A 13,799-nucleotide genomic window follows, 5' to 3' on the forward strand; every position below is an offset into this window, starting at 1 on the left:
CTCTCAATTTTACATCTGTAAAAGTTTGTGAGGGTCTTAGGGGCCAAGCCAAATTTCTTCAGGTTGAAGAGGCGCTGTTGTGCCTACTTCACCACACTGTCTGTGTGGGTGAACCATTTCAGATTGTCAGTGATGTCTACGCCGAGGAACTTAAAACTTTTCATCTTTTCCACTGCGGCTCCGGCGAAGTTCACGATCAGCTCCTTCGTTTTGTTGACATTAAGGGAAAGGTTATTTTCCTGGCACCACTCCGCCAGGGCCCTCACCTCCATCCTGTAGGTTGTCTCGTCATTGTGTGTAATCAGGGCCTACTACTGTTGTGTTGTCTGAAAACTTGATGTTTGAGTTGGGGGTGTGGGTGACCACGCAGTCATGGGTGAACAGGGAGTATGTGTTAAGGATCAGCATAGTGGAGGTGTTCTTTCACCACCTCGGGGCGGCCCGTCAGGAAGTCCAGGACCCAGTTGCACAGCGTGGGGTTCAGACCCAGGGCCCCGAGCTTAATGATGAGCTTGGAAGGAACTATGGTGTTGAAGACTGAACTATAGTCAATGAACAGCATTCTTACATAGGTATTCCTCTTGTCCAGATGGGATAGGGCAGTGTGCAGTGCGATGGCGATTGCATCGTCTGTGGATCTATTGGGGCGGTATGCAAATTGAAGTGGGTCCAGGGTGTCAAGTAAGGTAGAGGTGATATGATCCTTAACTAGTCTCTCAAAGCACTTCATGATGACAGAAGTGAGTGCTACGGGGCGATAGTCATTTCGTTCAGTTACCTTTAGCTTTCTTGGTTACAGGAACAATGGTGGACATCTTGAAGCAAGTGTGGACAGCAGACTGAGATAGGGAGAGATTGAATATGTCTGTAAACATTCCATCCAGCTGGTCTGCGCATTCTCTGAGGACGCGGCTAGGGATACCATCTGGACTGGCAGCCTTGCGAGGGTTAACACGTTTAAATGTCTTACTCGTGTTGGCCACGGAGAAAGTGAGCCCACAGTCCTTGGAAGCGGACCGTGTCATTGGCACTGTGTTATCCTCAAAGCGGGCGAAGAAGGTGTTAGCTTGTTCGGGAGGAAGACGTCGGTGTCTGCGATGTGGCTGGTTTTTCCTTTGTAGTCTCTGATTGTCTGTAGACCCTGCCACATACGTCTCGTGTCTGAGCCTTTTAATAGTGACTCCACTTTGACTGTACAGATGTTTTGCCTGTTTGATTGCCTTACGGAGGGAATAATTACACTGTTTGTATTTGACCATATTCCCAGTCACCTTGCCATGGTTGAATGTAGTGGCGACACCTATCCACGTTTTTTAGTTTGGGTAGGTTTTAATAGTCACAGTGGGAACAACATTCCCTATACACTTCCTGATGAACACAGTCACTGTGTCCGTGTATATGTCAATGTTATTCTCAGAGGCAACCCGGAACATATCCCATTACATGTGATCAAAATAATTTTGTAGCATGAATTCTGATTGGTCAGACCAGCATTGAATAGACCTTATCACGGGTACTTCCTGTTTGAGTTTCAGCCTATAGGAAGGGAGGAGCAGAATGGAGTTGTAATTTGATTTGCTGAAGGGAGGGCGTGGGAGCCATCCCAGAAGGGAGAGTAACAATGGTCAAAAGTTCTTGTAGCGCGAATACTACAGGCAATGTGTTGATAGTACTTCGGTAGCATTTTCTCCAATTTTCTTTGTTAAAGTCCAGTGTAGTTCCTTGACGTCCATCGTGGTATCGGCTTGAGGGGGAATATACACGGCTGTGACTATAACCGAAGATAATTCTCTTGGGAGGTAATACGGTTCGACATTTGATTGTGAGATATTCTACGTCGGTTGAACAAAAGGAATTGAGTTTCTGTATGTTATCACAATCAGTAGTTAATCATGAAATATACACCTCTGCCTTTTTTCTTCCCGGAGAGTTCTTTATTCCTGACTGAGCGAAGTATTGTGAATCAAGCTGGGCTGTATGGATGGGGACAGTATGTCCAGACAGGGCCATGGTTCCCTGAAACAGAGTATGTTACAGTCCCTGATGTCTCTCTGGAAGGAGATCCTCGCCCTGAGCTCAATCTACTTTATTGTCCAAGGACTGAACATTAGCAAGTAAAATACTCGAAAGTGGTGGATGGTGTGCACACCTCCTGAGTCGAACTAGAAGTCCACTCCAAATACCTCTTCTCCGCCAGTTGTAGCAGCCTCTGTGATAAGTTCAATTGCACTGGGGGGTACAAACAAAGGATCCAATTTGGGAAAATTATATTTCTGGTCGTAATGCTGGTGAGTTACCGCAACTCTGATATCCAAAAGTTGTTTCAGGCTGTAATAAAACAAACAACTTTCTGGGATAATAATGTAAGAAATAACACACAAAAAAACGAAATACTGCCAAATTGCTTAGAAGCAGAGCTGCCATGTCTGTCAGCGCCATCTTAGATTCAATTGAGAAAAAGCCTATCTCTCTCCCTCTCCCCCTCCCGCTCTTTTTGTTGTATACATACATGAATATGGATAAACACACAGTCTTCCCTTTCAGACACACACAATCTTAACATCTCAAAATTGTTTCATTAACAAACACATGCTTCCCACTATCACAAACTCTCTCTCCCTCTCTCCCTCTCTCTGTCTCTCTCTCTCCCCTCTCCTCTCGCTCCTCACCCTCTATCTTCTCCTCAGCCATAACAGTGTGACAGAGGGCCAATAGTCTGAAGAAGGACTGGACTTCAGGACGCTCCAGCTTCAAAGCCTCCACCAGGGAGTGGTCATGAAAGGAGAAGTGATGATCGGCCAAAGGGTTGAACGACCAGTCCACTGTTTCTGTGTGCTGGGGGAGAATGGGGGTAGAGAGAAAGAGAGAGCCTTGTGCTACTCATGTTCTTGACTAGCAGTAAGTACTAACAGTAAGTACTAGCAGTAAGTACTAGCAGTAAATACTAGCAGTAAATACTAGCAGTAAATACTAGCAGTAAATACTAGCAGTAAGTACTAGCAGTAAATACTAGCAGTAAGTACGAGCAGTAAGTACTAGCAGTAAGTACTAGCAGTAAGTACTAGCAGTAAGTACTAGCAGTAAATACTAGCAGTAAGTACTAGCAGTAAGTACTAGCAGTAAGTACTAGCAGTAAATACTAGCAGTAAGTACGAGCAGTAAGTACTAGCAGTAAGTACTAGCAGTAAGTACTAGCAGTAAGTACTAGCAGTAAATACTAGCAGTAAGTACTAGCAGTAAGTACTAGCAGTAAGTACTAGCAGTAAATACTAGCAGTAAATACTTGCAGTAAGTACTAGCAGTAAATACTAGCAGTAAGTACTAGCAGTAAGTACTAGCAGTAAATACTAGCAGTAAGTACTAGCAGTAAGTACTAGCAGTAAGTACTAGCAGTAAGTACTAGCAGTAAATACTAGCAGTAAATACTAGCAGTAAATACTAGCAGTAAGTACTAGCAGTAAATACTAGCAGTAAGTACGAGCAGTAAGTACTAGCAGTAAGTACTAGCAGTAAGTACTAGCAGTAAGTACTAGCAGTAAGTACTAGCAGTAAATACTAGCAGTAAGTACTAGCAGTAAGTACTAGCAGTAAGTACTAGCAGTAAATACTAGCAGTAAATACTAGCAGTAAGTACTAGCAGTAAGTACTCATAAATCTAATACTCACCTCGTTGATCTCCTGTCTCTGGCCAGTGTAGTCAAATACTTCCCCTAGAAAAGAAGATGGATATTGAATGAGTTAATGTATATGTATTTGTATTTATTACAGATCACCATTAGCTGCTGCCAAGGCAACAGCTACGCTTCCTGGGGTCCGGCAAAATTGAAAAAACATTACAATACATTCATTACAGAATTCACAACACAAAATCCATGTGTACGTGTGTGTATAGTACGTATGTTATCATGTGTGTGTATGCATGTCTGTGCCTATGTTTGTGTTGCTTCACAGTCCCCGCTGTTCCATAAGGTGTATTTTTATCTGTTTTTTAAATCTGATTCTACTGCTTGCATCAGTTACCTGATGTGGAATAGAGTTCCATGTAATCATGGCTCTATGTAGTACTGTGCGCCTCCCATAGTCTGTCCTGGACTTAGGGACAGTGAAGAGACCTCTGGTGGCATGTCTTATGGGGTATGCATGGGTGTCCGTATGCTAGTATTTTAAACAGACAGCTCGGTATATTCAGCTTGTCAACCCCTCTTACAAAAACAAGTAGTGATGAAGTCAATCTCTCTTCCACTTTGAGCCATGAGAGATTGACATGCATGTCATTAATCTTAGCTCTCTGTGTATTTTTAAGGGCCAGCTGTGCTGCCCTGTTCAGAGCCAACTGCAATTTTCCTAAGTCCCTCTTTATGGCACCTGGCCACATAACTGAACAGTAGTCCAGGTGTGACAAAACTAGAGCCTGTAGGACCTGCCTTGATGATAGTGCTGTTAAGAAGGCAGAGCAGCGCTTTATTATACTGTTATATCAATATGTTTCGGCCATGACAGTTTACAATCCTGGGTTACTCCAAGCAGTTTAGTCACCTCAACTTGCTCGAGTTCCACATGATTCATTACGAGATGTAGTTGAGGTTTAGTGGGGTGTAGTGAATGATTTGTCCCAAATACAAATCTTAAAGTCCCGTGGAAGGGGCACCGATCCCAGAGAAGTTAATTAATGGGTTCATGCTTATTAGTAACTGGAATAAGCAATTTCAGAAATGTGTCAAGTGCAGCGTCTGGTTGCTCCTCATTACACACCACAGACCAGCAAATATTATTTCCATCTTCAACATAGAAATCATTACAAAACATATTGTATGAACTCGTATACACTATATTAGGCCCAGCCTTTGGAACTTTGGTTTTCATAGATATGGATACTATATTGTGATCACTACATCCTATGGATTTGGATCCTGCTTTAAAGCACATTTCTGCAGCATTAGTAAAGATGTAATCAATACATGTTGATGATTTCCTTCCTGCGCTGTTTGTAACTACCCTGGTACAGTAGGTTGACTGATAACCTGAACCAGGTTGCAGGCACTGGTTACAGCTTGAAGTTTTTTTCTTGAGTGGAAAGCTTGATGAGAGGCAGTCAATATTTAAATCACCCAGAAAATATACTTCTCTGTTACTATCACATACATTATCAAGCTTTTCACACATGTTATCCAGATCCTGACTGTTAGCACTTGTCACGTTCTGACCTTAGTTCCTTTTTTATGTCTTTATTTTAGTTTGGTCAGGGTGTAAGTTGGGGTGGGCATTCTATGTTGTTTTTCTATGTTTTGTTCTATTGTTCTATTTCTATGCGTTTGGCCTAGTATGGTTCTCAATCAGAGGCAGGTGTCAGTCGTTGTCTCTGATTGAGAGCCATATTTCGGTAGCCTGTTTTCTATTGTGTTTTGTGGGTGATTGTTTCCTGTGTTAGTACCATACGGGACTGTTTCGGTTGTTTGTTTGTGCTTTTGTTATTTTGTTCAGTGTTCTGTTGAGTTGTTAAATATCTCATTATGGTAAATTACCACGCTGCACATTGTTCCGATCCTTGCTACTCCTCCTCAGACGAAGAGGAAATCCATTACAGCACTGTTAGTGGTCTATAGCAGCTTTCCACAAGAATGGGCTTTAGGTGAGGCAGATGAATCTGTAGCCATATTACTTCAACAGTATTTAACATGAGATCTTCTCTAAGCTTTACAGGAATGTGGTGCTTTATATAGACCGCAACACCGCCCCCGTTGGCATTACTGTCTTTTCGATAAATGTTATAACCATGTATTGCGACCACGGTATCATCAAAGGTATTATCTAAGTGAGTTTCAGAGATAGTCAGAATACAAATGTCATCTGTTACAAGCAAGTTATTGACTTCATGGGCCTTGTTTCTCAGGCTGCAGACGTCAATATGGGCTATTTTTAGCACTTTCCTGGGTTGCTTGATTGTTTTTAATGCTTTACTGGGAAACTTATCAGATGTAGACTTGCTCATGTTATTTATATTGGAGCTGATAGTGCAGGGTGAGTTGCACACAGTGGACTTCCTATTAGGGCACACCGCCTCAGTGCTAACAGTGTAACTCTGGTTCATAGGCTCATGATTACTGCATACAATAGCTGTAGGATTAACAAAAGTATTCAGGGCATTTAAGGGGACATAAATTAAGTTATTTACTTTGTGTCTGCCAACGCCCTGGGGATAATGTACATTTGATGCAGCATTATGACAACTCAGTGTCACAATGGTAGTGGTTAGAGGGCGGCAGCGTAGCCTAGTGTGTTGGACTAGTAACCAAAAGGTTGCAAGATTGAATCCCCGAGCTGACAAGGTGAAAATCTGTCGTTCTGCCCCTGAACAAGGCAGTTTAACCCACTGTTCCCCTGAACAAGGCAGTTAACCCACTGTTCCCCTGAACAAGGCAGTTTAACCCACTGTTCCCCTGAACAAGGCAGTTAACCCACTGTTCCCCTGAACAAGGCAGTTAACCCACTGTTCCCCTGAACAAGGCAGTTAACCCACTGTTCCCCTGAACAAGGCAGTTAACCCACTGTTCCCCTGAACAAGGCAGTTTAACCCACTGTTCCCCTGAACAAGGCAGTTAACCCACTGTTCCCCTGAACAAGGCAGTTTAACCCACTGTTCCTAGGCCGTCATTGAAAATAAGAATTTGTACTTAACTGACTTTCCTATTTAAATAAAGGTTCAAATAAAAAACTGAGCTGGTCTTGGGTCATTGATGGTGTGTGTGTGTGTGTGTGTGTGTGTGTGTGTGTGTGTGTGTGTGTGTGTGTGTGTGTGTGTGTGTGTGTGTGTGTGTGTGTGTGTGTGTGTGTGTGTGTGTGTGTGTGTGTGTGTGTGTGTGTGTGTGTGTCGCATCTGTGTATATTTCTGGGTTCGCCAATACACACTTTCTTGCCTGCCTATGTACCATCTGAACCTCACCGTAGCTCTTCCTATGTACCACCTGAACCTCACCGTAGCTCTTCCTACGTACCACCTGAACCTCACCGTAGCTCTTCCTATGTACCACCTGAACCTCACCGTAGCTCTTCCTACGTACCACCTGAACCTCACCGTAGCTCTTCCTATGTACCATCTGAACCTCACCGTAGCTCTCCCTATGTACCATCTGAACCTCACCGTAGCTCTTCCTAGGAACCATCTGACCCTGACCGTAGCTCTCCCTATGTACCATCTGAACCTCACCGTAGCTCTTCCTACGTACCACCTGAACCTCACCGTAGCTCTTCCTATGTACCACCTGAACCTCACCGTAGCTCTTCCTACGTACCACCTGAACCTCACAGTAGCTCTTCCTATGTACCATCTGAACCTCACCGTAGCTCTCCCTATGTACCATCTGAACCTCACCGTAGCTCTTCCTAGGAACCATCTGACCCTGACCGTAGCTCTCCCTATGTACCATCTGAACTTCACCGTAGCTCTCCCTATGTACCATCTGAACCTCACCGTAGCTCTTCCTATGTACCATCTGAACCTCACGTAGCTCTTCCTATGTACCACCTGAACCTCACCGTAGCTCTCCCTATGTACCATCTGAACCTCACCGTAGCTCTCCCTATGTACCATCGGAACCTCACCGTAGCTCTCCCTACGTACTATCTGAACCTCACCGTAGCTCTCCCTATGTACCATCTGTACCTCACCGTAGCTCTTCCTATGTACCATCTGAACCTCACCGTAGCTCTTCCCGTTGATGGAACACTTGTTGAATGTCATGATGTTCTGAGTGAGTGTTCCGGTCTTGTCCGAGAAGATGTATTTGATCTGACCCAGCTCCTCGTTCAGCGTGGTGGTCCGGGCCTTGGCCGGGGTGTCACTATGGGCATGGTACATCTTCCTGTCCCAGTCGATGTAGAAACTGTTCCCCAGACGGATGACCTCCACACTGCAACACACACACAGGGATAATGGCATTTTACATAACCTTAACAGACACAACACACACACACACACACACACACACACACACACACACACACACACACACACACACACACACACACACACACACACACACACACACACACACACACACACACACACACACACACACACACACACACCTCTGACAGATCTGATGAACAGTGAGACAGACAGACCTAATGAACAATGACAGACAGACAGACCTGACGTAGAGGGAGATGGGTACGACGGTGTTAAGGATTATGACGTAGGACCAGAAGGTGAGGAAGCCCGAGAAGGGGGCATCAACTCCCCCCTGTCTGGGCAGGAAGGCCGTGAACTCTGACCCCCAGAGCTGCTCCCAGATCCTGTTGCCGATGGCCAGGATGGTGCACATGAACGCCAGGAAGCCAAAGATCTACTGGCAGAGATAGTACATAGGTCAACAGATGGGTACAGATACATGAACATGTGACATGTTTGATATAAACATGGAAAACTGGTACAGTATAAGCTAATTCATATGAGTCTGTGTTTAAGGGAGTACATGGAGTCCAGGGAGTACATGGATCTGTAAGTAGTACAGTCCGTGTTTAAGTGAGTACATGGAGCTGTAAGTACAGGACATATTACTGCTGGACTCACACAGAGGACGAGCACGTTCATCAGGCGGTCGATGCTGGTCCTCTTGAAAGTGGTCTTCCCACAGTTCTGCATCAGCTTAGTCTCTGGACCTGGACCACAAAAGGATCACAGGGTTAGTATTTAAGGGGCTACATGTGACAATTTAGAGATAATTTCCATTTCCTCATTTCCTTTCCTTTTGAAGAGTTTCTAATCATGAAGATTATAACAGAAGAAATATTTATATTTGGTCAGTCAGGGTTAGGTATTCGCAGTTGAGGTTTATACTGGCCAGCAGAGGGCGTGCTGAGTCTAACTGACCTGTGAACCAGCACCATCCTGACCTCTAACATTTGACCTTTTACCTCCGAACAGCACCAGTCCTGACCTCTCATCTCTAACTTCTCAAATCTCCCCTCTGAACGGCATCAGTCCTGACCTTAACCCTCTCACCTCCGAAGGGCACCAGTCCTGACCTTTACCCTCTCACCTCTGAAGGGCACCAGTCCTGACCTCTACCCTCTGACCTCTGAAGAGCATCAGTCCTGACCTCTACCCTCTCACCACTGAAAGGCACCAGTCCTGACCTTTACCCTCTCACCTCTGAAAGGCACCAGTCCTGACCTTTACCCTCTCACCTCCGAACGGCACCAGTCCTGACCTTTACCCTCTCACCTCTGAAGGGCACCAGTCCTGACCTCTACCCTCTGACCTCTGAAGAGCATCAGTCCTGACCTCTACCCTCTCACCTCTGAAGGGCACCAGTCCTGACCTTTACCCTCTCACCTCTAAAAGGCACCAGTCCTGACCTTTACCCTCTCACCTCTGAAGGGCACCAGTCCTGACCTCTACCCTCTGACCTCTGAAGAGCACCAGTCCTGACCTCTACCCTCTGACCTCTGAAGAGCATCAGTCCTGACCTCTACCCTCTCACCTCCGAACAGCACCAGTCCAAAACACCACTCTGTGTTCCTGAGGGTGCAGCCCCTCAGCAGGATCTTGTCATTGTCCAGAGAGTATTTCTGACCGGCGTTAGTCAGAGTTCCTGTGAAACGGTCTAGGCGGTTGTTGGGGGGCTCACAGCTCACCTCGCCTTCAGAGAGTAGGAAGGAGACACACGGTTCGTCAGGTAGGAGAGGAGAGTGTGTCATCATAAGGATTAAACTTCCTAATCTACAAGCTAGTTCAAATGAAACTTTATTTATCACATGCGCCGAATACAACAACTCTATCCGCTTACTTACAAGCCCTTAACCAACAGTGCATTTCAAGAAGAGTAGACTCAAGTAGACTAAAATAAAAAGTAATACTAAAAAGTAACACAATAAGAATAAGAATAACAAGGCTATATACAGGGGGTACCGGTACCGAGTCAGTGTGGAGGCTATATACAGGGGGCACCGGTACCGAGTCAGTGTGGAGGCTATATACAGGGGGTACCGGCACAGAGTCAGTGTGCGGGTTAGTTGTTCATAACTATATATGTTTTCAACTGGCAATTAGCTGTATACCTTTATTAGAACTATGTAGTGGCTAACCACCTCCCTGTGGGAGACTCACCACTGAAGGAAGCCAGGTTGTGGATGTTGTCCCCCATGTCTCCTGTGACCGTCACAGCTTGCTTCACTTTCAAATTAGTCTCACTGAGAGGAGGAGGAGAGGAGGAGGAGATTTGATTTTATTAGGATCTCTTTTAGTCCTCATTTGGACTAATCTTGCAAGAGTTCTTTAAACATTAAAATACAATGTATAATACGATCACATTTTCACATATGACACCCTGTTACAAACAGACATAATACACTGGCATATTGACCAGATAAATACTTATAGATTGATTCCTTTATCTACAATTAGTCCAACACAACCTTCCAATTTATAATTTTTAAACGGTTCTAAAGTACTTTTTGAATTTATTTATTGAAAGGTTTTTGGTTCGCTCAGATAAATTATTTAATTTCTTTATTGCTCTGAATCAAAATTTGACTTAGCCTATTTCTCTTTTCTGTCTGGATAACACATAGATGGTGGACAATCTATTCCTAGGTGTCACGCCCTGACCTTAGAGACCCTTATTTATTCTCTATGTTTGGTTAGGTCAGGGTGTGACTCGGGGTGGGAGAATCTATGTTTTCTATTTCTTTGTGTTTTTGGCTGAGTATGGTTCCCAATCAGAGGCAGCTGTCTATCATTGTCTCTGATTGGGGATCATATATAGGTTGTCATTTTCCGTTTGGGTTTTGTGGGGAGTTATTTTCTGTTTAGCTGTTTTTGTTGCCTGACAGAACTGTGCGCTTTGTTTTTTCTACTTTGTTATTTTGTTGCGGTGTTCACTTTATTAAAAATCATGAACGCCTACCACGCTGCACCTTGGTCTCCTTCTTCATCCCACGACACACGTTACACTAGGATTTACTGAACGTCTGTCTCTTACCAACTGAATACCGTTGTGAATAGAGTTTGGCCGTTTTAAATGGTGTATATTATGAAATAAAATAAGCATTTTTTTATTTTTATTATCTTGTTGATTGATGACCAACCAAGAGCATTGTGCATGACTACAATAGAAGAACCATATCTCCACCTTAAAACAATCCTTGCTGCTTTGTTCTGTGCAATCTGTAGCCTCCTAATTTCACTTGCTGAAGGAGAGGAGGAGGAGAGGAGGAGACGAGGAGGAGGAGGAAGATAGGACGAGGAGAGGAGGAGGATGAGAGGAGGAGGAGAAGAGGAGGAGAGGACGATAGGAGGAGAGGAGGAGACAAGGAGGAGGAGGAAGATAGGACGAGGAGAGGAGGAGGATGAGAGGAGGAGGAGAAGAGGAGGAGAGGACGATAGGAGGAGAGGAGGAGACAAGGAGGAGGAGGAAGATAGGACGAGGAGAGGAGGAGGATGAGAGGAGGAGGAGAAGAGGAGGAGAGGACGATAGGAGGAGAGGAGGAGACAAGGAGGAGGAGGAAGATAGGACGAGGAGAGGAGGAGGATGAGAGGAGGAGGAGAAGAGGAGGAGAGGACGATAGGAGCAGGAGAGGCATGAGTATGAAATAGACACAGGCTTTGTACAGTAGATGAACAAACAAACCGATACACAGACACGCACACTGACCCGTCCAGTTCAGCAGTCTCTATGTAGACCAAGTTGAGAGGTTCACTACTAGAGAGCAGCAGCAGGTCTGCCTGAAATCACAGAGGGAGAGATTCACATAGTCAGATTCACTGACTATTAAAAGACACTGAATATAGGCACCTGTTTCACACCCAGTCTATCGCGATGGTCTCTAATGCCAGAATCAGCTGAAACAGACGACCAATGAGGAACTGTATGTTTGAGACCTGAAACGGTATGCTGTAATGAACACACAGGAAGAGTGGTTCAGTGTTCTGTTCTCACCGTAACAAACTGGTTGTTTCCAAGTTTGATGATGTCACCCACATGAACATCCATCCATTTTTCACTCCGTAGTCTAGAGAGAGAGAGAGAGAGAGAGAGAGAGAGAGAGAGAGAGAGAGAGAGAGAGAGAGAGAGAGAGAGAGAGAGAGATAGTGGGTGGGTGGGGGAGGGAGGGAGAGAAAGAGGGGTAGGAAAGAAGAGTATTTCAAGTTTCAACTTTTTCAAGACAGTAGACATCCTCGCTCTATTTTTTGGGGATGAGGAAGAAAATGTATGGAGGGGTCAAATCTGTGTACGACCTATTTTCCTTTCAACTCCTGTCTGTGACTGTCTGTAAGCCAGGAGAAAGATCAACAGGAAGAAAACAAGAACTTCCTGTTGCCCGCAGCTGCTTCCTGTTGTGCCTCCTGAAAAGAGGGCATGTTGCCCAACTGTCCCTGCCCGAGGCACTCACACATCTGTTCTGGAAAAGGTTTTGGGTGGAGGACGGTGGAGAGAGCAGGGTGGGGACAGGGAGCAGGAAGGGGCAAACAATCTGAACAAACACAACCAGTGTACCATTATGAGTTGTGTTCATTATGTACTGTTAGAAACCAATAGTAGATCTCATGAACTTACTCTCCATCGATGAGCACTGTGACCTTCCGGTTGTTCACCTGGGTGTCACTCCTGTGGCGGTTCTATTAGGACAGACATGATTATAATAACATTAGACTGGACTTGTGAATGGAGGGAATTCCAGTCGACTTAAATCATTACAAAGGCTTCTGTCCGGCAGAAACATCTTCTTTCTCTGGCTTAAAACCTTTTGTCAATAGGGGGGCACTATTTTCACTTTGTAAAAAATCGTGCCCAAATTAAACTGCCTCGTACTCAATTCTTGCTCGTACAATATGCATATTATTATTACTATTGGATAGAAAACACTCTCTAATTTCTAAAACCGTTTGAATTATATCTGTGAGTAAAACAGAACTCATTTTGCAGCAAACTTCCTGATTGGAAGTGAAAAATCTGAAATCGAGGCTCTGTTCCAGGGCCTTCCTATTAATTTGCCTGAAATCTATGGATCTACATGCACTGCATACGCCTTCCAATAGATGTCAACAGGCAGTGAGAGGTGGAATGGGGTGTCTAGCTTGATCTGAGGCCGAACAAGAGCTTTTGGAATGACGTGTCAGGAATTTTCATTGTCTTGGAAGGCGCGAGAAGGAACCCCAGATTGCGTTCTGAAAAGCTTTCGGTATAGACGTTAGATATCTGGCTCTGATTTTATTTGATAAATGTGATAAAAACATCATAAAGTAGTTATTTAAAACCAAGTTATATCAGTTTATTGAACGTTTATTGCGATTTTCGTAATGTTCTTTTCTTTGCGTTATGTGAAGTTGGGCACGTTTTTTGCCACATGGCTAGCTTTGGCTGCTAATTCGACAGGAGAAGAGGACATTCTACAACCAAACAATGATTATTCTGGACAAAGGACTCCTTGTACAACATTCTGATGGAAGCTCATCAAAAGTAGGAACCATTTATGATGTTATTTCGTATTTCTGTTGAAAATGTTTAGTCATATTTTCCGCCCTTATTTTGGGCGCTGTCTCGCTATAACGTAAGCTGTATGTCGTACTAAAGTTATTTTTAAAAATCTAACACAGTGGTTGCATTAAGAACTAGTGTATCTTTCATTTGCTGTCCAACATGTATTTTTTAGTCAAGTTTATGATGAGTTATTTGATTAGATTAGGTGACTGTCGAAGATTTCTCCGGACAATTTTGTGCATTTTGACTACGTATTCACATTGTAAAACCACGATTTGTACCGCTAAATATGCAAATTTTTGAACAAAACATATATGT

General features: G+C 44.2%; 1 protein-coding gene across 3 annotated transcripts in view; it reads right to left on the reverse strand.

Annotated features, from left to right (window-relative positions):
- Nucleotides 1-13,799, reverse strand: part of LOC129852961 (probable phospholipid-transporting ATPase IM) — a 70,482-nt gene that overhangs the window by 20,305 nt on the left and 36,378 nt on the right. For 2 of the 3 annotated variants that reach the window (XM_055918565.1, XM_055918564.1), the window contains exons 6-15: nt 12,558-12,619; nt 11,940-12,012; nt 11,655-11,725; nt 10,109-10,191; nt 9,483-9,641; nt 8,570-8,658; nt 8,149-8,342; nt 7,699-7,907; nt 3,667-3,710; nt 2,670-2,835 (exon numbers count right to left, since the gene is read on the reverse strand). In XM_055918565.1, coding sequence (XP_055774540.1) covers nt 2,670-2,835; nt 3,667-3,710; nt 7,699-7,907; nt 8,149-8,342; nt 8,570-8,658; nt 9,483-9,641; nt 10,109-10,191; nt 11,655-11,725; nt 11,940-12,012; nt 12,558-12,619 — 1,150 coding nt within the window. Of the gene's footprint in view, nt 1-2,669; nt 2,836-3,666; nt 3,711-7,698; nt 7,908-8,148; nt 8,346-8,569; nt 8,659-9,482; nt 9,642-10,108; nt 10,192-11,654; nt 11,726-11,939; nt 12,013-12,557; nt 12,620-13,799 lie in introns of those variants that run through there. The other variant, XM_055918566.1, reaches the window with a different exon arrangement.

Source organism: Salvelinus fontinalis, chromosome 4 (assembly GCF_029448725.1).
Source record: "Salvelinus fontinalis isolate EN_2023a chromosome 4, ASM2944872v1, whole genome shotgun sequence".
In the NCBI taxonomy this organism is placed as follows: domain Eukaryota; kingdom Metazoa; phylum Chordata; class Actinopteri; order Salmoniformes; family Salmonidae; genus Salvelinus; species Salvelinus fontinalis.